This window comes from Larus michahellis, chromosome 4 (genome assembly GCF_964199755.1).
Source record: "Larus michahellis chromosome 4, bLarMic1.1, whole genome shotgun sequence".
Taxonomy (NCBI): domain Eukaryota; kingdom Metazoa; phylum Chordata; class Aves; order Charadriiformes; family Laridae; genus Larus; species Larus michahellis.
The window spans coordinates 36,506,897-36,531,597 of NC_133899.1; the positions used below are offsets into that span (position 1 = coordinate 36,506,897).

Here is a 24,701-nt window from a genome sequence, read left to right on the forward strand (position 1 = left end):
AGATGTTGCAGCCTCAGTCACAGAGGTGAATCAGGAGAGAAGGCAATAAACCATGTTGCTACTAGACAAAAGTCTGGGACAGCCACATAACACAGGGAGAAGAGCAGCTGCACTGGGGTAACCAGCATTATTCCAGGCTATTTTAAGACCTTTATCCTGAATCAGCATCCAGGTGATACACTGGCACGTTCAAATGTAGTAGCAGGGCTTATCGGTTTATCTAAAGCTCAATTTGTGTGACATCCTGCTCTATAAATGCATTTTTGAATTAAGAAAAATGCTATCAATAAGAATCCTATTAAACAGCAAATGATGTATCAGGTATTTAAATGTAGGTGTACTTCTGTGCTTTGAATAGTACAGCCTCGTTATTTAAACACCAGGGAACTGGACTGACAAATACCAGGATTTAGTACAGATATGTTTTAAGCTTGGAAGGGACCACGATGGTCAGAAATGTCTTCCTAGCATCATAAGAGCGTACTGAGCTGGCAGGCACAGACACGCATACCTATCCACGAGTTTTGAGCAGGCACGCTTTTCCCACTCAGTGTAGGCTGGGAGAAAGAATAAAGGGGGAAAAAAAACTTATTTGCAAGTCTTGTCTCTTCCTCTGCTGATAAATATTCCCCCTGTGAAGGCGGTGGCACCGCTGTAATGCTGGCAGCAAACACCAGGGGTGTACGGCTCCGTGTTTGCCGTCAGCCGAGCCATGGCACAGCTCGCCCTTACTGATGGCTGCTCCTGTGGGCTAGGTTCCATATGCCTTTAGCTGTCACCAGAGACCGCCTGCCACCGAGTGCCTGCCAGCTGGGGGCTGGTGGCAGTCACCACCAGCAATATGCAAGATGTAGGTGGCCTTGGCTTATGCTCAGGAGGTTCAAATGGGCTCAAGCAGCGTAGGGTAACTAAGAGTGAAATTAGAAAAAGAATACTTAAGTTCCTGGAAAATGATGGTGAAATTCCTGTCTAGCTGTACGGCAGACATCCTTGAATCATCTCCGTTCCTTTAAAGTAACTTTGGTTATACAGGCCTTTTTCCTACCCAGAAGTTTTCAAGCATAACTATGACCAAGATTCTCCTTGCAATCTCACAGCTAGAGCTAGCTGCAGTTTGGCTAAAGAGCCAAAAGAAGCGGAAGAGGAATTTGGAAGAAGATAGATTATATCTCTGCTTTCCCTTTTCTTCCAGCCCTCTGGTCCCATCAGCTCCACAGTTGCCAACTCTTTTAACGCAAGAATTTACAAAGGACTCTCTTGTTCCCTGACTGTTTTTATGTGCCTGAAGTGAATTTCTGCTCTTTAAACAAATGCATTTGCACCTTCACTGCAATGGGAAAAGCCTAATGACACCCTGGATCCTGATGGCATTTGTAGGTTTTCCAATGAAATAAGAGTAGTGTTTTGCAAAAGGCACTTTAAATGTCTGTTCTTCCCTTTATACTTAATAAGGACTAGGGAAACAGTGCTGTTTTTCTGATCATCTGTTTTTGTATAGTCATGGTATTCTTTAACATCAAAAGGTATTTAATGGGTACATCAGAAAGTTCAGAAAAAATATTTAAAACAAATTCATTTACTCTATACATCAATGCTTTAGGCTTAAGAGGACACTGTCAACTTGAAATTGGGGAATTAAATATCCACAGTAAGAGCTTTAGGTACAAGGTTTTGCTTGTGAACTTTTCTGGATCCACTAGTCATTTTACATTTGTTTCATTTTGTCTTTCTTATGTTCTTGTGTGAGCAGCAAGATAAAACCTACGCTGATTCCAAAAAATAACCGGGCAAAATACTATCAAAGGCAGAGACCACAAAGGAGAACATGTGTCTCCAATCAGCACTCAGGTGAAAAACACATTTCAGACAAAATGAATTCTGTGGGTTTTTTTAATATCCTTTAAAAAGGGGTAAATATTACAAGATTATTGCCCTGGTACATTACCTCTTGTCTAGTCATTCACACCTGTGAAAACGGAGTGCAGAAACATACGGCTTCACGATGTTTGGGAAAGCGGAGAAACTTGTACAAAGTATCTTCCGGGTTAAACCGAATAATGATCCCGTTCATGTAAAAGAGGCCAAATTTTCTTTTCTCTTAGATTAGTGCAAACTGCAGAAGTATTCCCCAGGCGGTACGCTCCAACTTTTTCTAATTTACCTGACTGTTCCTTAGACACAGCTATCTTTGAGAACCTATAGGCTTATACCAATACAAAGCATTACAGAAGAATAATTTTCCTTTAAACTAGTGCGTGGAAAGTTAACCAGAAATTCTGCTTTTGCGTTCAGCAAAGAAAGGCACAGATTTGTCCATAGTTAGAAACCATCACTGCAGGTGGTAAAGCAAGCCATACAACACAAACACTTCCATGAGGAAGAGTGAAACATAGTCATTTGGGAATTTATTTTTTGTCAAAACGTTGTGAAGCATGGCTGAGGAACGTTGTATTTCAAAAGATGAAAGGCAACAGGATGCATCCTTTCTTCTAATCTACAGTTGCTGATGTTTGGGGTTTTCTTCTTATAAAAAAAAACCCATACAAACCCAGTTTCTGCCCACGACATACTTGCATCACTGCTTCATTTTACTTTTTCTTTGCCTCCAGTGCAGATGGATGGGGAGGAACATGAAGAAAACAGAAAGATCCCTTCGAACAGACGCAGCATCCTCAAAGCAGAGCTCACTCTCCTCAATACTGGCGCTGGTTTAGAGGGTTGGGCAAGAAGGTGACATGCTCCGAGTCCCTCAGCCACTCTGTCACCAGTCTGCCACCTCCTCCCGGCTGCACACCACGCCGGCATCCTCCTCGTGGGAGCAGTTGTGCGTGCCGACGTCGGCGTGGTCACACTCCAGCAGCGTCTTCTCCTGCCCGGAGCACTGGACATCGTCCAGGAGAATGCGAAGGGAGGTCCCTTCCCCAAATTCTGCCTTCTTGCTGGCCCGCACCACGTAGGGGAAGCCCAGCTGGCGGCACACCACGGCGGCAGCAGGCAAGCCCCAGCCATCGTCGCACACTGTGCCCCACTCACCGTCAATGTAAATCTCTACCCGGCCCCAGCTCCGGCCACGGCCCCGCTTCTCCATCAGCCGTACGGCGCCGTTTCGCAGCGGCGGGGCCGTGCTGGGGGGTTTCTTCTTCCTGCGCTGCCCTCTCCTCTCTCCTCCCTTCCTGGGCTTGTGGGCCCTGCCGCTCGGTGCCGCCGTGGTGTGCATCCTGCTTCGGTTCCCCGGTGGTGGCGGGGCTTGGTCCACCCAATCCACAGCCGGCGCACGGGAGGTGTCAGGGTCTCGCCTGCCTCCCTGCGGGACCTCAGTCGTGGCCTTCAGCCGGGGACGCGGCGTTGGTGTTTTCACAATAAGCTCTGTTGGGGGGAAAAAACCCAGAAAAACCATGAGTCTGTCACTCTATGGACACAACTTAAAGACAACTATATGAAACCAGTGATGATTTTTGACTTATTTAACTCATTTCTTGGAATTTGCTTACTTGATCCTGTTGAGAAGCGACAACGCTCTCGGTGAGCCAATATTTCCTCAGCGAAAAATGAGGCCGCTTTTAGTTAGCAGAGAGGACTGCAGGGCATAATGCCAACCAGTAAGCCTCTCCCTAGAAGGAAACTCCAACTTTTGCCAAGTTGATTGCCAAAACCTCAGCCTGGCCGTTAAAGGGTGGGCACTGGAGTTTCACGGAGAGAAGAGGAGTTCCCCACCATACCCTTCTCCCCTGCTGAAAGCATTTTAAAGACAGGCACTATTTCTGCTCTTCTCTTCATTACTAATGATTGGATCGTTACCAGATGGAGAGCGCTGAGCGCCGGCCTCCCCACTGGGCCAGATGCTTTATTCAGAGGAGCTGAAATCAGGAACATTCAAAATCAATTCTCTCTGGCAACTGGAATGTGCAAAAGGAACGGAGTTGCCAGGACAACACATAAAACAGGATTTGGGGTTGGGTTTTTTGCTTCCTTATGAAAAAAAATAAAAGAGCCTTGAACTCTGAAGAGCTGAAAATTCTTTGCTGTCACAGTTTCCAGGCACTACTGGACTTGCTTATTCACATGTGCTCTATTTTTAGCTTAAAAATAAGTTTTAGCTTGTCAGAAGGAAGCAATTTAGAATTAGAATAATAATCTACTGAGCTGGGATGGTGTCACATACATTTGCAAAGACATCACAACTGTTTGAATTATATCCTAGATTTATCCATTCTCATTCATCATTCGCTTTGTAGCACAGAGACGACAAAAAACATGACTGTTTTATTTCTGCTTAATTTCTATTGCTCCCCAAAGACAAACCCATGCAGAGGTCCAGTTTTTCCAAATAACGCACTTTGGAGAGGAAATGTATTTGTTGTGTGAAAATATCTCCCTTCTTTGGAAGCTGAGGTTCCGAAGGCAAGACAGAAATGTGAAAGCCTTACCTGGGCGCACCTCAGTTGCTGGAGCCTGATCTGGCAAAGCACTTAAAAATCCTGGAACTCATATAATGCTATGTAGGACTGCGTGAAAGTTAATGGTCACTTGGGAGCGCTTTTCACCTCCCCGAATCAAGTTGTCATTATATATTACTAAGCTACACATCCTGTTTGCAAGCTTCTGAATCAAAATCTTCATGCCTGGTTTTCACCTACACATGAATTTAGTTCTTGAGACACTTAGCAGAATCTGTCCCACTGTTTCTAAGTTTTATTTTATGATGCAAACTACCTTGCAAACAAACCCAAAAGATTTAGGTGCATGTGTAGTTTAAAAATCTGAAATTTGGATTTGCATAGAGAATAATGCATACCCAGAAACAGAGACAAAGCTGGCTGAACACAAAACAAGTTAATAATATTCAGTAAATGCGTGCACAGCTTGCAAAGGAGAATGTTTCTGAAGATGTGCTGAGTGCTCAGGCATGCCAACAGGTAATAATTAGCCTTAGGCCTTGTTCCACCTTAAAGACTCAGTCTTGCAAGGTGCTGAGTGCCCTCGTTCCTCCCTGAAGTCAAAGCTGTAGGAACTGTCAATGACTCAGATGGCAGAATTTAAATAAAAGTGTTCTGACGTGAGAGATCCTACTGTAGTATTAACTTCATGACAAAGTTGTTAGAGTACTGTTTAGGTACTTACACGTGTAAACAAAATGCACAGGGGAAAAGAAAGGTGATGCTGCCTAGTCTGATTTTGAGATCCTAATAGCGTATTTAGGGGGTTGCATTTAACATAAATAGTAGTTGGCTTGCTGCAGATTCAGCATCATCACTGACTACTCGAGCTTTATCAGTACAATACTTCATTCAGTATGAAGCAATCAAAAAGCCCTGGAGGGTTTGGATAAGCCAAAAGTTCACCTGAATGGCGGATTCTTTCGGGAGTGCTTTCTCATCCCATATTCTCTCACTTAACAACTAAGAATGACTCAGCCCTCACCTTGCTCAATGAGCTATTTCCCAACCCTTTAGCCATCACATCCTTCAGCTCCTGAAGCGCTCCTCACTACCTGAAGGCACTGCAAAAAATCACTTACCACTGAAAAGCACCATTGAGCACAGGCTCTCAGTCCAGGAACAGTTACAGGGAAACCAAGTTGATGGTAATGAAATGGGTACGATATAGCATGGAAAAGGGGCAATGTACAGGGGCAGAAACTACAGAGAAGATTTCACACTGCCAGGAGAGGGGAAATACCTTCTGCCTTACTTGAACCAACTCTTCAGATCCAAAACAGATGGTAAGAATTACTTTTGAGGATACTCTGAAGAGTGAAGTTCTGGGTGGTCTCCACGCAGAGAGAGATAGTGCGAGCCTGGAGTTTATATCTACTGCCAGATAACATGCACCAATAATAAAAGGCAGCAGTGACACTTACTCTCCTTTGGCACAAACTGGATGCGTTTGCTTTTTACTTTCACTGGCGACGGCTCAACTCGGCATTTTCCTGGTGGTGCTCGCCTGCGAAAAAAGGGACACACAGTGCACAATTAATTCCTTTCCCCTGGCATCGTCAGCCTTCACTTCGCATTGTCCTTCAATGAATGTAATGCTCGTTGGGAAAAAAATGACTGTTTAAATGATTCAAGAAATATCTTACAGTAGAAAACATAGTAGAAAACATAATTAAACAATCACATATCTCCATTGATCAAAGTCCAAATATTCACATGGCAGTGGAGCCCTCTGGCTCTGTTTTCACTTGCCATTGCTGAATCCATTAAGGAAATAAAACATTGGCAGGTTCAAGCATTACAGAAAGAGATTAATCAAACTGAAAACAAAAATCACAAAACTAGACAGTGTATGTCAAACACCTGAAATAAAGGTCATGTGTACGCAAGTTTTCAGGCTGTCTTCAGAGGAGCAAAATAACACACTATTATTTGTACATAAAGCCCAAACAAAAGACTAACCACTACAAAAGTAGTACCAAAAATGCATTATTTTCAAAAAGAGCTCTAAGTGTCTCCTACAGAGGCTTCCTCTTAGTATGATGCATTATTTTGCCACGAATTTGTTTGCCATGGAAGTATATCTCACTTCTGAGAAGTTATATCCAGTTCGTCATCACTTTTTCCTATGCTGGCTGGCTCGTGAACCTGCAGCCGCCTTCAGAGGTTTTTCAAACTGGTTCAAAAATGCATGATGTTTGCATTTGGAGGGTTTATTACTCCTTTGTAATTAGGACTGTTTGCATTTGCATTTCTGTGGAAGGCAAAAAGCTCCCCTCTCAACTATTGCCACCGGGACCTTCCCTACTTTTATGAATTTTCCTATGAGTTCTTTCTTATTCATATTGCTGTACTCAACACACTAAAGGAACTTCTTTTTAAACTTAAACTTAAGACTTTCTTTTGACTTCTGCTTGCTTTATTTTTGCAAAGGTTGCGTAATACCCGCCTCTTAATACACAGTTTACAGGAACTCTTCCTCTGTGTTAGATAATGGAAAATGGTCCTGACAGAGGAGAGTCGGAGGAAAACACGCGGCAGCTCTGGGGGCTGTTTAACTTTGGGGTCTGGTTCCAACACAAAACTAAGAAGTAGTTTGGTTTAAAATGCTCAGCTAGCTAAAGCTGTATATTTAATCCATTTAAAGAAAAAAAATAAAAGCTATGAAAGTCTCACTCTGCATGTCTGGCTGAAAGTATTTTGGTGTTTATCCAATAATAGTAATGCTTAAAAAACAGGAAGATGGAAAAAACAGCTATAAGTCTTCCCATAAAACACAGCTATTCCCTGCCTCACCCAGTCTGAAGATACGTGCACGTGGGATCCAGAAGGTGTAACAATGGTTTTAGTTCCTTGTCCAAGCCATCTTCCTCTTTAAAACACTAAAAAACAATGTACTTTTTGCCATTCATTTCTGCTTTGCCCAAGAAAGGGCAGGTTACGCTGGGTCAGCTTCGGCTACAGCTGCCTGGGCACAGCAGATGCAGCCAGCTACAAGGGATGGAGAGGAGCTGGGGATAAACACCTTGAGAAAAACTGCCTCCTCCTGGGCAGGAATCTAAAGAAACTTTGCCTAAGAAAGACAAGCCACCCATAAAATACTCCTTAAGCTTTCGGGAACAAACCTGAAACTTGTTCAGCCTGGAGAAGAGAAGGCTCCAGGGAGACCTTATAGCCCCTTCCAGTACCTGAAGGGGGCCTAAAGGAGAGATGGGGAGGGACTCTTTATCAGGGAGTGTAATGATAGGACAAGGGGTAACGGTTTCGAATTGAAAGGGGAGAGATTTAGATTAGATATTAGGAAGAAATTCTGTACTCTGAGGGTGGTGAGACACTGGAACAGGTTGCCCAGGGAAGCTGTGGATGTCCCATTCCTGGAGGTGTTCAAGGCCAGGCTGGAGGAGGCTTTGAGCATCCTGGTCTAGTGGGAGGTGTCCCTGCCCATGGCAGGGGGTTGGAATGAGATGATCTTTAAGGTCCCTTCCAACCCGAACCATTCTATGATTCTATGAAACCTCCCAAGCCACGTAACACCAACAGGCACCATAACAAACAAGCTGTTGGTCACCAGGCAGCGTAGACTCTGATGACTGTGGGATCAAAGCAGACCCACAGCGAGTTGCTCCAGCCATTCCTTGATGAAGCTCCACAGAAGGGCTCAGCATGGGAGAAGAGCTAGTTTGTCAGTCAGCATCATTCATCACATCAACACGTGGACACACTGCACCACACTTAGGCTTTGCCACAAGAACATCTCATACCTAGAGGTGTCCACCACTTTGTACACCACTCCATGGGGAGCCGTGGCGCTTGGTACGCCGGTAGACATGAAGTAAAGTTCCCCTAGGGAAAAAAAAAAACAAACACAGCCATGAAAATTCTCCAAGGCGCTTCTGTTCTGTACAGTACAAGGGCAGTAACTCTGTGTCACAGGTCTGAGGGCAACAGGAGACCTGGGACCTGGAGATCGAGCTACTGGAAGAAACAAGGCAGGTTTGTATTTCGGTTTGTAGTGAGAGTTCAACTGCAGTCCAGTGGCATAAAATACCACTTAGTGAGTAGGAGCTTTTACATATTGTCAGGAAATATTATTTTGACAAACTTCCACTGCATGTTCAGCTGCCCAAACTTCAGCTGCCATCTCAGTGTGACCTGTGTCCTTTAACTTCACTGACACAGAACAGTCAAACCCTGAATTCCCTTTGTCGAAACAAAATGAAAGGGAATTCTCTTCACACCGTCTTCTGCTCTTTTGGATGAAGCACTCCTTTGGGGTGAATTACAGAACACGATTTTGCTGTTGCTTTCTCTAGCCCACTCACAAAGCGAGATGTGCCTCATGAGAAAGGCATCTGGTTTGTCACAGCTCGGTCAGGTCACATGGGTAGGGCTCGACCTTCAGCCAAACATTTTCCATCACCGTTTACTTGACGTATTTTCTCTTAACTGCATTTCCATCCCTCTCTCTCTGTTGTGCAGGGGAGGCTGGGATAAGCAGTCCCTCCAGCGCTCTCCTTTCTCTTTTGCCAGCTCAAGTGCTTGAGCGGTGCAATGGAAAGTGTTGGAGAGAAAAAATAAATTTGCAATATTTCAAAAAAAAAGAAAGAAAGAAAAAGAGGCCACGGAGACTTGCTTAGTGAGTAGGGCAGATTCCTTTGGGCATCCTATAGGAAGGGGGGGAGGAAGGGGAGAGGTCAGAGGGAGCAAAGGAAGATGTGGGCAGTCAGTGGCTGCTGAGCCTCCCTCCTCCTCCCTGCTCCCCTGTGCTGCCACAGCCCGAGCTCCTCTGGATGCTCCCAGGGCAGAAACCAGCCAGCCCTGGCCTTTTTTATTCCTTTTTTCTGGCGGGCTCCATTAACCACAGGCCAGATTCAGCCTTGGTCCAAACCAGGGATGGGAAACAGCTGGCACTGCTGTGTGGTCATGGGTGCTTCACATCCCACCCCTCTTTCCCAGAAATCAGCAGGCAGAACTGTGAATGCCTGCTGGCGGGGAAGCACACAGGCTGTGTCACACGGGCGCCCCACTGTGCCTGGGGTGTCCCCCGTACCTCAGCTGCCATGGAAGGGGGCTGATGGCTTTGTAACAGCTGTGCCATGAGCCAAAAATGTCGGTGTCCCCGCCACATAAACACACTCACCGCACCAGCCTGATTAACATTCATCAGAGCAACAACCCCAAAAAACTTTTCTTTCCGTGAAGGAAAGCTTCTTAAAATAAACCGTGTGATAAACTTGTAAAAAATGAGATTCCCAGCACAGCAAAAAGGTGCAAGAGAAGAGTGTGCGCTGCAGATAAAGAAAACTCACCAAACTGCTATCAACGGATTTCTTTCCGTTATAATAAAACAAACACAAGGCAATTTCCACCCAGCTCTATTATACTGTGCAAAGTGTCTGTGAAAGGCACGGGGCAGAAGGGCAGCGGCGTTTCACCCCCCTCAGCTTTGCACAGACCCTGCCCAGAGCCACAGGACCAGGGAGATGGTGCTCGCCAGGGCCATGAGCAAGGGCTGCGATGAAAACAGCTTGGTACTGCACTAAGCAGCCCTCTGCCTGGGCATAAAGCCGATTTAAACTACGCTATTCTGATTTTAGGGTAAGATATCCTTCTCACCGCAGCACTGCGAAACAGCTCTACCTTCCATGGACGTTAACCATTAAAGAAAATGGATTTTAACTGCAAAACCAGATAAAATTCCCAAGTCAAACTTTCAAGCTAATACTCGATTTGGATGATTTGCATTTACGTGATAAAATTTGCATGTATGTGATACGCAATGCACACACGCGACATCCACAGCCGACCTAACCTGCAGGAAAAGCGGACATTTAAAAACTGGGGCATTCTGGAAGCGGCTGCTTGTGACCACGAGCCAGGACACAAACACAAACTCCTGCATTGCCGAGTCACACACGAGGCTGCTCGGCAATGGGATTAAACATCGCATGGGCCACCCTCTCCCCATCCCCATCCCCATCCAGGGGCTTCTGGCTCTGCAATTAACCCATACCCTTGTATGAACAAAGGAAGCGACCACCAGCTTTCACCCTGGGAGTCTCTATTTCCTCCTTTTCAAATCACAGCAGTTCCCTCCTAGAAAGCAAAATGTCTCCAGTCTTAAAAACACAGCCAGGCAAAGCTCCACGGAGACTGCATCCTTATGCAAGGCAAAATCCCAGCTGGCACTAAGAAAATATGGACTTAAGCAGCCTCTTGCCAATGCCTCACTCGAGACATAGCGTAGGGCTTTCATTCTGCTTCACCCCAAGAGGTACACATATTCCAGGCCAGGCTGAGTCGGTTCATAATTACTGTTGACTACATCTGTTTTCCTGTATCCATTAATAACGTCAACACCCTTCTTGACTAGCCAAGAACACAGACTTGCTCTCACTTGGGTATGGGCTTCTCAGCGCCTCAGGGCCTGCATTCCCCATGCCATGGCACGGTGAAGGAGGAGGTTTCTCTTCTAAGCTGTGCTTCACTGTGTGTCCCCCCCGCTGTCCCCCATCCCTCCGGAGTGCAGAAGCGTGGGCAGCAGCACACATGGCACTCCCAGGCTCGGTCCCGCAGGGAACTGCCTACCCTATTCCCGCCTGCAGGCACTGCGTGGCACGCTGGCCTCAAAATCAGGCTTGTAATTTTGGTTTGATACGTGGGAGATGCTGGGAATCTCACCCACTGCCAGACTGGTGCTCTGCCTCCCCCCACCCGCTGCCTCCCAGGAGCCCTCTCTGACCTGTTCCCGGGTCTTTTACTCCAAAGAGAAACCGCAAGCATGCCATTCAACGCCATTGCAAAGTTGAAAGATTACCTGCTTCATCTTCAGCAAAGGAGATGATGTATTGATAATAGTTATTGATAAGCCCAGGGAACATGCACGTTTGTCCCGATCCCATGCAGATTTCACTGTATTGCCATTCTCCGGTAGCGCGATCCTCCTTCAAAGACATCAAGCGTCTGCAAGGCAAAAGAACACTTGCACTACGCAACCAAGAAGATGATTTATTAACATTAATCGAGACACTTGAAAGGATGTTTAGTGCTTCCTACCTGCATTAGCTACTATAGGAACCATAGCTCCTCCAAGAAATGAAAGACTGTTAATATTAAAACAGATATATTATACACCGCTGCAACACCTTGTCTTTCAGGGCAACACAAGCATGAGAAAAAATTCTGTGGGAGGGTTTAAGGGATGTCAGACTGAGGGGGACCTTGGGGAAAATAAGGCAGTCTCACGCCTGTCTCGTCACAGGTTTGCAGCAGACTCACTGCTGGACAGTATTATGTTTTTTCTTTCTTTCTGGAAACATTGCATCAGAGCAATTTTATTTTTTTTTAGGATGCATTCACATGCTTTTTTACACCACTTCCAGGGCTTTAAATCAACATCGTATCATCGCCCCTTTATTTTTATCGGCATGATGTGAATTAGCAACACGGAGGGCTGCTGGAATGCAAAGATTCTGCATTCCTGCACAGCACCATGGGATAAAGGTTATGCAGAAGGTGCCACGTGAGCCCCCTGTAAGGAGCAATCAGGCTTTGGGCAGTGTTTGCAACCAGCAGCCCCCCGTCAGCTGCCAGACTGCAGGAGCACTCACCGGCGGGCGCCGTAGCACTGGGTCCTACTGGGGGTCCAGGTAACTGTTCACTTACCCACTCATAAAATCACCAAATATGTACAGGCCATTCAAGTTTGGAGACTCGCAGCCCCGATAGACGTAGCCTCCCGTAACAGACTTCCCCATTTTGTGTGGATACGCATAAATTGGAAGCACATCATCTGTAGGGGAGAAAAGATCTGTGACTTGCCTTTTTTTTTAACACTTGCCGTGGAAGAGCTGCTTATCTAGATAGTTCTGAGACTAGCACTGTACAGTCAGGTTTGCCTGAGCATCTTCTAATTGAATGAAGTGCCAACGGAGTCATATTTAGTTTGGTTTTTCACGTTTTCAGGGAGCCCTTCACCTCACCCCAGCTCTGCGAGTGCCACTTCTGGCCCATTCCTACACAGCCTGGCTGGTTTTGCTACGGATTTGCAGGTTACTCCTAAGAGTCACTGCATCCACGCAGGAGATGTTGGCCCGACGCAGCTTTGTTTCGGTGGTGAAAGCAGAAGAAAAAAAAGAGACGGATTAACTCCAGACTGCAGGCACCGATGAAAAGCTATGTCAGATGTCAGCCCAGATAGCTTCTCTGTTTCTCTGAGACAGGGGAGCTTAACCTGAATGGGCCATCAAATATTTATGGGACGGCACAGGCAAGACGTAGTTCTGGCACATTCATTGTAAAATGCAAGTTAAAACACAAGACAGAACCAAAACAGAGGGAAATGCCCTTATTTTGAGGGTCTCTATTGGACGCTTCCTCCCCTTTCTTTTGCAGCTCTTGGGTTAGAGGTATCTCCTCCTGGTATCCACCCCTTCCTCTTCCTCACAGCCTTTCTCCCTACCTGTGTAGCAGATCCCTCAAGCAGCAAAGCCAGCAGCTCCGCCAGCGAGGAACTCGCACCGAGGGCATTTCATCTAAAGCAGCTGTTTTCTACACTTCAGCTGCACTTACCATTGAAAACGGGGCTGTGACATTTCACTGTTCTAACCAAAGGGTCTCCAAAGGCATCAGAAATTGTTCTGAATCCCCGGAGACCTCAGCAAAGCGCTTGCCAGGAATGCTCACGCAGGTGCTGTCGTACGGGAGAGCGCTAAACCGGCTCTCTGACAACTGCTTCAGCAAAGGGGGTGCGAAAAAACTGCTGCCTGCTCTCCAAAGTTTATAAAAAACACTTAATTGCTACCACTGTGCTTGTAGCTAAGTTAATAAAAGGAAGGAAGCTAAGCTAAGTTAATAAAAGGAAGGAAGTTAAACAACAACACATAGCACATAGAAGAGAAAAAAGATCAGAATTTCAGCTAGTGCAAATCAGTGCCAGCCCACTGCCCCCCTGGATCTCTGGGGAGATGCTCTGGAACAAGATGTGGTCCGCCTAAGAGCTCGCAACGCAACACACTGTAATTTAGCCAGCCAGCAAATACTCTCAATCCAGGTTTGAAAAGTTTAAAAAAAATAAAAATACGAAGGGTTTTGATTTTGGCATAACTAAAACAAACAAAAATACACTGCACATTCATCTACCTGGAAAGCAGGCAGTCTGCACATAGGTTGGCCAGCTTACACAATATGTTTCCTTCTCTTTTTTAAATAAGGACGCTACTTGTGAGTTATGGAGAAAAATACAATGGCTCCATATCTTTCTCTGCAGGAAATCTTATTTTACGTGGAAAAGATGAAACTGTCCCCCTAAATCCCAGAATCACCAAGCAATTTGACTAACAATACAGATTGCCTAGAAAAACACCAGCTAGCGTGTTTCATTTACCTAATTCAAAAATGGCAACATTTGGACTTTCAATATTTATCCCCAAGTCAGCTCCCTTCTAGACTGAGACTGCCTAGATTTACATCTCGGAAATGTGTGTTTTCCACCAAGCAGCCAGGCTCTGAAGGCAGGAATTAAAAATGACGGCGCAGAAAACTGCACAGGCAGGTAATTTAGAGAGAACATCTATTTACCCATTGACAAATTGGCGCAAAGCTTTTTATCGTAGCAGCTGAATCCTTCCCTCGCCCTCCAGCCATAATTTTTCCCTTTCTCAACGATGTCGATTTCTTCATATTTATTCTGCCCCACATCCCCGCAGAAGAGACGCCCTTTCCCTTCCTTGGTTTGAGGCTCTCCCCTGTCGAAAGAGCAGCGCCACATATTCCTCACTCCGTAGGCATAGACTTCGGGGCGAGCCTTGGGGTCATTGAGAAAGGGGTTGTCGGGAGGGATTCGGTACAGAGGGCCCCGGTCATTGTTGTTCACATCGATCCGCAGCACTTTGCCCAGCAGGGTTGATCTGTATTGGGAGAAGAAAGGACAGAAGGGGAAAAAAAAGAAAAAAAAGAAATAAAACTAGACCTTGGTTAAACATCAGAAAGGTTGCCCAGAGAGGTGGTGGAGGCCCCATCCCTGGAGACATTCAAGGCCAGGCTTGATGAGGCTCTGAGCAACCTGATCTAGTTAAAGGTGTCCCTGCTTACTGCAGGGGGGTTGGACTAGATGACCTTTAAAGGTCCCTTCCAACCCAACACATTCTATGATTTTGGAAAGCCAAGGGTTTAATTCTTTCTGGTTTGGAAAAGACAAGTCTTCCAATATCTCTGAAAAAACCAACCATTTCAAGACCATTTCGTGTGTCCCAGGCCACCAAACAGCCTTCAGGTGGCACTGACTTCCCACCACTAGCTGCCCTGCGGATGCAAGCTGGTGGCTTGGAGCTCCCATAGGGATGGGTCCGCTCTTCCCACGTCATGGAACCCTGCCTTCTACTTGCAGAACACCGTGCTCCGAGCGGACAGCTGGAAGGCTCAGGGAGGCATCGCTGCTCACAGGGAAGAAAGACACACCTTGATAACCTCCCCTCAGAAAACTGGAGCTACACGGGAGGTCTATATATATATACCCACGTGTGTGCACAGGCATCAGTGCGGGTGTTAGGGAAAAAGTAAACCTGAGAGAGAAAATCCACCCCGATTTACCTCCCCCGGTTTCTCTTCTCAACCCAAGGGTGACAGGAGAGGGACACACGGTGCACACAAGGTTTTAGGGGCTCTCACTTGTTCTGGGCGTTACCAAAGGTCCCAAAAGGATCCCCAGCCATGCCTCCGTCTCCAGTAAATATATAGAGATAGCCATCATCTCCAAAGAGCAGCTGCCCTCCGTTATGGTTGGAAGCGGGTTCTTCTATTTCCAGGATTATCCTGAGCAAAAAAAGGGAGGCGTTACCCACTGCACAAGCCCTACGCAAAGGGCAGAGCAACAACACTCTAAAGTTGCCTTTAACACATGGAAACGGCTACAGATCAGATCTGATGCAAGTCCACGTTACTGAATTTTCCTTAGGCACAGCTGATTTTCTAACCTTAAATAATTCCAACATATTTCCCAGATTACAGAAACACCACATTGTGTAATAAGGAAAATCTGGGAAATCACATGACAGAATATACTTTTAATTAATTATACTTTTCCTCTGATTCTTTCTTCCTCCTTGTTAAACTTCTTTTTTTATTATTATTGGTTTTATTTTTTTTTTAAGAAAAGGCATCTCGGCTTAAATCTTACTGTAAACTGCAAGAGAAAGGACTCCAGTCCATCTGTGCATCTGTACCGCACTCGGCACAATCCTGCCAGGCGCGTTCAAGGCGAATGCAAAACTTTTCAAACATTAACTAATAGTTAAATTCTTAAAGAGAGAAGAAGCCTTAAATGACAATTACATACACAGGACTTTATGAGTTTTAAGAGGGGTTAAAAGCAGCCCCACCAACAAATTTGCATTTTTACAACGGTTATTCAAAGCAGTACCAACAACCTTTACCTTAATTTTAAAACCTAACTCTTACTTTTATCTGTTTATTTTACGCACCTGGCATCCCTTTCATAGTAAGAAAAGGGTGAAATATATAAAAGTATAACTTTATAGAAAGGTAAAGCCACAAATACATGCAGTGGATGTTCCCAGGTATAATAATTGAAGTTTATTTCGCTCCAGCTTGAAACAAAGTCCAGATTTCATGCTGACAACGGCTCTTAATAGCTGCAAAACCCAAATGATAGCAATCACTTACACCACCTCATTTTTTAGCGAGTTTTTTTCCCTTTGGAAAGTACTGATAGTTTGCAATCAGATTGTAAATTGTGGGAAGGAACACAACTACGTGATTATTTCGTCACCTCTGGGATAAGGTGACCCTAAGACTCCACCCTCCTCAACCTCACAAAGAAGATGGAAGAAAACAAAAACACACTGAGCAAAAATCTGCAGACGGACAGACAGACAGACAGATGGCCTCCTGCTAAGGCAATGCAGAGCCCGTGCCGGCCTGAGCTGCCCCTTGGGCAGCAACTCCGGATGAAGTCAGCGGGACCCGTGCCTACACAAGCACGACAGGACCACAATTTTGTTTTCTTAAGCTTTCGCCGCACTAACCATCAGCTGAATGAGCACAGAAAATGTTACAAACGTAGAGCCTGAGGATTTTTAAACAAGACAGCTCATGGGCCCCGACATCTGCAGGGTTAAACTCCAGTCTGGCTCTCCTGAGGACCACGTTTCAGTTCCCTGTACCTGTACCGACAGTGCTCATTACACTGAATTGCTCTAATTGCTTTATAAACCAGCATCCCCTTTCTTCCATTAGGCTACGTGCATTTCTGAGCTAGAATCGTCCACTGCTGAGTATTTGGAAAGCCCCTAATATAAGCCATGTAAACAAAGCAAAAATCTTAACATTAATTATATTCAAGTGTCTCTTATAACAGTGGTTCTATTACGTCGTTCTGCAACAGGTTATAAATCTACAGACTGATGCCACAAACCTCTTGTCATCTGTCCATAGTAATGTGGATCAACTGCAGGATGAGACTAAAACAATATGAAATTTTCAATCAAAATGCACTCAGTAACAGCACAGTGGTTTAGGTTTTATTTAATTTCATATTAAATGTGTAATATCACAGGGTTGAGCTGTCATTCATATAAAGAAATGTGGGGCCAAATCCATCTCTGGCTTGGTATCTCTGAGTTTTTTTACACTGATTTTGGAAACCTTTGGGTTTGCAATGAATTTCACTCCTGCTTTGCAGACGTCTATTTTAAAGGGTAATCATTACAATACCAAAAAAAAAAAAAAGCGCAACCAAAAAACAAAACCCCAACATACTAACTGTAAATAATGTTTAATCAATGTTCAGTTAAATCTTCTGACATACCAGAACTGAGAAATGTCAGAAGATTCATCCTTGCAGTTCATCCACAGAGGACAGGCATATTCCCTATCTCAATATGCTAGACATGGACTTGGACAAACTTGCCACCACGCTGGAATGCGAGAACAATATTAAGCTTAATAAGCCTCATTCATTAATAGCCTTTAAAAATCACAAGCTGCCCTTGGAGATCTTAAATACATTTGCCAGAGAAACGTATGTACAATACCTTTCAGAACCATGGTCCAAAGCATTCATGTCAGCAGGAGAAATTCTGAACTCACTGATTCGGATTCTCTCTTCATAACGAACTTCAACTGAATAGTAGACATACACTTTACCATTAAATTTGAATTTAGGATGGAAGACAATACCTAGAAAACCTCTCTCGTCTCCTTCCCAAGGTGAGGTAAGCACGGCTTCGCTGATGTTCAGAAATGGCTTTTCGAGCCTGGATCGATCGGGGAGGTAGGTCCACACCAGGCCAACCTGCTCCGCAATGAAGAACCTGTGGGTACCATCGTTGGCGTGCACCATCGCAACGGGATTGCGCAGCCCGTTGGCGACCTCCACGAGGCAGAGCTGGAGACAGCCCTCTGCGTCGGCGGTCACCAGCCCCAGGTTCTGGTTAAGGTTCTGGTTAGCCAGCAGATGTGGAAAACAGTAGTCTGTGTCCTCCAAGGACAGGTAGCGGCAGAATTTTGCCATGTTATTCTCCAGTGCAATCAACTCTTGGTCTGCAGAGAGATAGCGAAAAATGGAGCGGCATTTTTGCCACACTTGCAAGCAATAGTCTTGGCAAAGTCCCGGTATTGTCCGCACGGGGGTGGAGGGATCCTCGGCGTCGTACAAGTGAGCTGCATATGGGGAACATTCCTAGAGGGAGAGAGAGAAAAAGCCTCAAGCCATTTCTTGGAGCAGATTTGAAACAGCTGAGCAGCAATACTAATTGGAGAAATTTCACCTTAATTACAACATATGTTGTGGTTTATTCTGAAGATACATTAACAGAGGAAAAGATCTGAGAAATGGGGTTTATCTCAGCATTCACAGAAATTATCTTCAGTATTCCTGGTGAAAGCTGGCTTCCTCATCCTGTTACTCATTTATTCCAACCACGGCGGCAACACAAGAAAACCAGTGATGACATATATCTTGCTACATCGCTCTAGCAGATTGTACTGGGGGAAAAGAGACTTTTCTATCTTGGATGCTCTGACTTTAACTATGAAATAATGAGCAGATTCACCATAGCGTGGCAGTGAAACTGAGGAGTTAGCTAAGAAGATCCAGGCCTTGCATTTCCAGGCTGAGGAGAAAAGAGGAAAGGTTGGCGGGGTGAAAGCCTGTGACTTCCATACCTCGTCATCTGACAATCCAGACATGCGCCTCAAACACAGATGTGATTTATAGGTTGGAAGGAGCGGGATGAGAAAGTGCAGGAGAGGAGAAGGACACCCATCCCTCGTACGGCGCAGTGCACCCAGCCCTGGGATGCTACCACTGCATACACCAGCATTGCTCGCGTCCAGCTGCCTTTGCTGGTGGGTATTTGCCTACAGACACTTTATGTACCTGATTAGAAGGGGTGAAATGAACCTCACTGTCATGACACTGGTCACGACACTGGTCACCAAGTCTTGCAGAGGACCCTCAGACTACAGGATTTCAGAGAGTGAGCACCAACTGGCCAAAATCCAGGCAGCGGCTGCAGCACAGCCCTACTTTATGGAAGGTGCAGCCCTGGAAATCTACCTAAGGGCTGAATCGAGTTCACGTAGTTCATTGTATTCTCCACTACAAGAACTCCGACAGGCACATTTTCCTTATGTAAAAAGCCGCTGCAATTCAGTAAATCTGTCTATAAACAACAAACTGACCGAAGTGACTCAGTTCTGCTCTGCAAGGACTTTCCTTGTAATGAACACACACTATTTTCCAGCTGTGATGCATCTTCCCGACAAGCATCTCAAAAGTGCTCTCCAAATAACATAACATGACTCAGTTGAGGCTCGGTTATTTTCACAGGGCAGATAAATAACGAAGCCAAGAAAGGTAGGAAGAGAAACTGTCCTTCTTGAATAAATTCTGCATTTTTTTTTTTAATTCCTAGGTGGCATTTCTTCCAAGGAAAACCAGCTTGGTTAAAAAAGAAAAAAATACAGGGAGCTGTTTCTAAATCTATATAGGATTTATATGTCTATATAAATCTATATAGGATCTATAGGGAGCTATTTCTTAATGCAGATTACAGCACTATTCAATAGCTGAAAAGATATAACATCCAAGATACTCAAGTATTTAAATTGGCTGAGAAGTACACACAATATTTAATTTTTATTTTATTTGCCATTACATACCATAATAAACTGAGAGGCCATATAACAGATCGTTAGTGTACAATAAGCTTTCCTCCTGGAATGTCAAACTATTCATTGCAAAATGAAGGTTATTATGCCTTCAAACGAGCAGCGATTAATGTGGTAAAAAGGAGATGGCGTGCGACACGGCGCACCAAAATCTCGGGGCCAGGTTGGGCAGTGGCACTCGGCTCGGTCACGCGAGGTCTGCCAGGGAAAGAAAGAGCCCGAGCATTTGCCGATGGAGTTGTTACAACTGAAAATTTGGCCTCAGAATACAAACTGAAAGGAGGCGGAAAGGGCACGTGAAGGCAGGGCTGGACAGGAGCTCCGTCTGCTGCTGCCCGCGGAGGTTTGACGTTCAGAGAGAGGAAGACCCCGCGCTTGAGCACCCGGGCTGAGCCTGGTTCTCTCAAAGCCTCCTTCAAAGCAGGCAGGGATCTTGGGCATTACAAAGCAGTTTCCTGGCTTCAGCATCAGAACTAAAAATAGCCCAGAGGAACGGTTTCCGCATCCCTTTGCTGCTGCGGGTTGTTCACCCCTGCCTCAGGTGTGGTTGAACAGCAGTTGTGGGTGGCTTCTCCGCTCCTCACCACGGTCCTGGTGGCATACGGCTACTTACAGTGGCATTATGCTGGCGGTGATGTACAGAGATCTATCACCAGACAGTACCCAAGCACGTGTCTAGAGTATTTTCCAGACACATTTGGAATACCTTCCAACTTTTATTCCACCAGAGATGGAGCCTGGCACCCGATCCTGAATTTCGCTGCTTCTGAATAAAATGTTGTGGTCCTTCACCCTCTGCATCGTCTTGTCACATTCACTAACTCAAAACACCAGGAAACTACGCTCGCACGCAGCCCAGCATCGCTAATAGAGCTAAATTCTCATTTCCAAATGACACGGTCTGTTCATTCATTTTCAACTATGATGTGGTCCAAAGTCCAAGGAAACTACTGGGCAGATGATCAGTAACTTCAGTAGGGCTGGAACAAGCTCGCACCACGAAAACAACTCATCAGAAAACAAAACAAGTAACATTAAGACAAGTTAGCCAAATCCATCCTATCTGTTCCAGGAGTTCAGAGGCAGTTAATTTATCTGAGGAATTGCAACAGTCCGAGCCTGGAAGAACACCCACATCAAACAATGGCTTATTTACTGCTGCTACCAGCCGGGAGGAAGCAACGGGACTCCTCAGGAAAGCGTCTAACTTGCATGTAATCCCTGACATTCCCCGTCCCACTCCATCTGGAAACTCAAGCCTTTAAGCAAGCTGTTCTCCGGGAAGCAGAATGAGGCCTCTGCTCTCCCGTGGTTTGGTGTCCTGCATCCCACCCCACAATAATCCACGTCCACGCACGTCCCTGAGACCCGCTGCCCCCATCAAAATACCCCCTAAAGGTGTTGAGGCTGTAGGGCAGCCAGGGGGATGTCCCACCATAGCCCTCTTCTCCTCCATGGCCAAAGGCATCCTTTCATCCTGCTTCTTGGCAGGGGGGAAACACTATTTTGGGTTTGGGGGATGATGGGCAACACCAAGGGAAGGGTGTTTCTGCTCCTCCACTTGCCCTTCTGCAAGGAACAGATGCAGCACTCCGTAGAAAATCACAAATTAAGAGAAGGTAGGAATCCTCACCACAAGTACAAGCCGAGGCACTTAGCAAAATAATTTGATCACATTTTGAGAGAAATCGTGAATTGTGAGCAGAAAGAGACATGAGCGTGCTAAATAAGTCACCAAAATCCACTTATTAATTCAGGTCTAGGATATAAATTGTATCTATAATGAATGAATGGAAGCAGAGCGTTCCGGAGTGCTTGGAATGCCTGAACTTCCATTGCGTGCCTGTGTGGCCAGAGGCGGCAGTTTGTAGCCGCGTCTGGGCTGGTGCTGCACTGAGCTCATCAGAACATCTCAGTGAATCATTTTTTCCCCCACATTGAAATATTTTGCTGCTTCTGAACAAATTTTCGATGGTCGGGTTTCTGATGGGCACAGGAGACTCACTTATCGCTTCCAGAGGCAGAAGGAGTGCTTAGCAGGCACTGCTAACTGGTTTCCCATCTGCAACTGGACTTTTGGACACTGCTTGGTTCGGGAATATATTCAAAGGGTTTTTTGTTTTCTTTGCTCTCAGTACAATGCAAGATGAAATAAAAGTCAAACCTCTAGAAGGTGTTGTGGAAAAGGGTTGTCTTTCTTTTCACGCTTTCAGGAACACAAGAGGTACCCTGCAAAACGCTAAGAGCAGGATTTCTGCAGAGCCACTTTGATCCCCCCTGAGCGCAGCAGACGAGACTCCGCTGTCGGAATTAATTTAAGATTTACACTCGCACAGCACAGAGCTGACACTGCTCTGTCTCAGGGGCATTTTCGTACATACGAGGCCACCGCTGATGACAGGGTCAGACGCTTGGCTCCGCGCAGACTGTGATCAATCCTGTTACCGTATCTGGCCACAGAGCATCCACCTCGAGTGGAAATTTCTCCCCGTGCAGGATGGCCACCACAGAGGTTTCCCAGCCACATCCTCAGGTATTGCTCTGCACCCGTCATCAGGACTGTGAGCACCTGGCACATGCTAAAAGCATCTCAGGATGCTGTAACGCAGTACAAAAAAAACACCTGATCCCATGAGTTGGGTGTAACAAGGGGCATGTCTGGTGCAGGCAGGTCCCCTCCTGGGTGTCTTCACCAGGTCCAAGGATCCAACCCTGGCAGGGTGAGGGGAGTCTGCAATTTTAACTGCCCACACACCTATCTCGGAGCACTGTTGCTCATAAATTAAAGCAGGGCAACATGCCGATTCCTCTTTCAAACACCTGCCAGAGGCAGAAAACTCGCTGGGAAAACGTGTGGTGGAGAGTCGCTCCTCACAGTGCCTGGGAGCACACGTCTAGGCTGCGGCACTAATCCCTGATGCACCCATACGTGGGCCAATGCACCCCTGCCTGGGCCCAGGCACTAACACTGTGGCTGATGCATCTGTGGGGGGGTCCACATACCCCTGTTTGGGCCGGGCACTAACGCCACGGCTCACACCCACCTGGGTTGTCCAAAGCCCCTGCGCTGACGCAGCCCTGCAGGGGTGGATGCAGCCACTCCTGGGCTGATGTGCCCATGCCATGGCTCATGCACCCCTGTGAGGTCCCAAGTACCAGTGCCTGGACCACTGCCCCCCCCAAGGACCAATGCACCCACGCCTGGGCTGGAGCATCCATACCCGGGCTTGATGCAGCCCTGCATGGCTGGATGCACCCACACCTGGGCCAAAGCACCGTGACGGGGCTGAAGCACCCATGCCTGGGCCAGAGCACCCTGCGTGGCCACAGCACTGTGCAGGGGCTGAATCCCCCTGTGCGGCTGATGCCCCCTGCGCGGCTGATGCCCCCTGCGCCATGAAAGCTCCCTGTGTGTCTGATGCCCTCTGTGCAGCTGATGCCCCCTGTGTGGCTGATGCCCCCTGCACAGTGAAAGCCCCTTGTGTGGCTGCAGCCCCCTGTATGACTGATGCCCCCTGCGCAGTGAAAGCTCCCTGTGCAGTGGAAGCCCCCTGTGTAGCAGGAGCCCCCTGCATGGCTGAAGCCCCCTGTGCAGCTGATGCCTTCTGTGTGGAGGACATCCCCTGTGCAGCTGATGTTCCCTGTGTGGCCAAAGACCCCTGTCTGGCTGAACCCCTCTGTGCAGCCGAAGCCTCCTGCGCGGCTGCAGCCCCCAGTGTGGCTGATGCCCCCTGGGCGGAGGAAGCCCCCTGTCCAGCCAAAGACCCCTGTGCAGCCGAAGCCCCCTGCGTGGCCGAAGCCACCCGTGTGGCTGATGCCTCCTGTGTGGCCGAAGCCCCTTATGCGGCCGAAGTCCCCTGTGCAGCGGGACCCCCCGCCCAGCAGAAGCCCCGGCACCCCTGCGGCAGCCGGGCCGCGGGGCGCGGCGGCCGGCTCCGCCTCACCTGGCAGAGCAGGTCCTGCAGGTGTCCGGCGCAGGCGGCGTAGGCGTCCGCGTCCAGGCGGGCGCTGAGGCGGTAGAAGCGCTGGAGCAGGGCGCGGTCCCGCCGCGGGTCGCAGCAGCCGAAGTCGGTGTAGCGGCGGCAGAAGGCCAGGCCCCGCGGCGGCCGGAACGGCGGCTTGAAGTCCAGGCACTGCGGGTGAGGCCGGGCCGGCCCCGGGGCCAGCGCCGCCGCCAGCAGCAGCGCCAGCGCCGCCCGCGCCCCGCGCAAACCCCGCATGGCGCGCAGGAGGGCGGCCGCACCGCGCTGCGCCGCTCCCCGCGGAGGCGGCGGCGGCAGCGGTCGGAGGAGGGGGCTGCCGGCGGCGCGGAGGCTCGGCCGGCCCCGCCGCCCCGCTCCCCCCCGGCCCCGGGCGCGGAGAGCGGCCGCCCCGAGGTGGTGTCCCCGCCGCCCCGAGGTGTCCCCGCCGCGCCGGACGGGCGGCCGCGGGCTCCGGGCGCCGGCTCGGCAGTGCTGGGGGACGCGGCTTCCTTCGCTACAGCCTTACGGTGTTGGTTTTGGAATGGCGTTTTTTGGTCTGGTTCCCCCCCTGAGACCGCAACCCCGCAGGTGCCTGGCTGTGCAGTCAGGGCAGGGTGTCGTAGTGGACCAGTTAACACTGGGCTATGTCATACTGGGAACAAGTTCTTAGACTGACTCCTCAAGTGTTGACTGCTGGGCTGGGTCGTTGAATCTTTTGTATGACCAAAATATGACAGCTAATAGCACTCTGAGTTTATGCGGCCAACGGACATATTTATAACCAAGAAAACAGCTTCAGTACAACTAGTGCTTCTACGTCCTTTGGCACCCGTTTGCAGTGTCATCCCGGGGTGAGACTCTGAAGAGATTCAGCTAATAGCAGACTGAGTTTATACAGCTGATGGACATATTAGCGGAGACTCCAGGGAGACCTTATAGCAGCTTTCCAGTATCTGAAGGGGGCCTACAAGAAAGCTGGAGAGGGACTTTTTACAAGGGCATGTAGTGATAGGACGAAGGGTGATGACTTCAAACTGGAAGAGGGTAGAGTTAGATTAGATACCAGGAAGAAATTCCTTACTGTGAGGGTGGTGAGGCACTGGAACAGGCT

At 47.5% G+C, this 24,701-nt stretch overlaps 1 protein-coding gene across 1 annotated transcript; it reads right to left on the bottom strand.

Annotated features, from left to right (window-relative positions):
- Window positions 1–1,876: 1,876 nt before the first annotated feature.
- Window positions 1,877–23,949, bottom strand: HHIPL1 (HHIP like 1). Its single transcript, XM_074584030.1, has 9 exons — window positions 23,573–23,949; window positions 17,489–18,135; window positions 15,105–15,248; window positions 14,016–14,344; window positions 12,102–12,228; window positions 11,254–11,399; window positions 8,198–8,279; window positions 5,861–5,943; window positions 1,877–3,366 (listed from the first exon to the last, which is right to left on the bottom strand). The coding sequence occupies exons 1-9, from the start codon at window positions 23,846–23,848 to the stop codon at window positions 2,762–2,764; spliced, it is 2,439 nt and encodes an 812-aa protein (XP_074440131.1). The 5' UTR covers window positions 23,849–23,949; the 3' UTR covers window positions 1,877–2,761.
- Window positions 23,950–24,701: the final 752 nt, after the last annotated feature.

Excerpts from the sequence above, each read along its gene's own strand:
- HHIPL1 (XM_074584030.1), bottom strand. The coding sequence starts at position 23,848 with ATGCGGGGTTTGCGCGGGGCGCGGGCGGCGCTGGCGCTGCTGCTGGCG. Across the intron at positions 14,345-15,104 it reads TTTGGTAACGCCCAGAACAA|ATCAACCCTGCTGGGCAAAG; the intron begins GTGAGAGCCCCT and ends CTCCCAATACAG. Across the intron at positions 3,367-5,860 it reads CCAGTTTGTGCCAAAGGAGA|AGCTTATTGTGAAAACACCA; the intron begins GTAAGTGTCACT and ends TCCCCCCAACAG.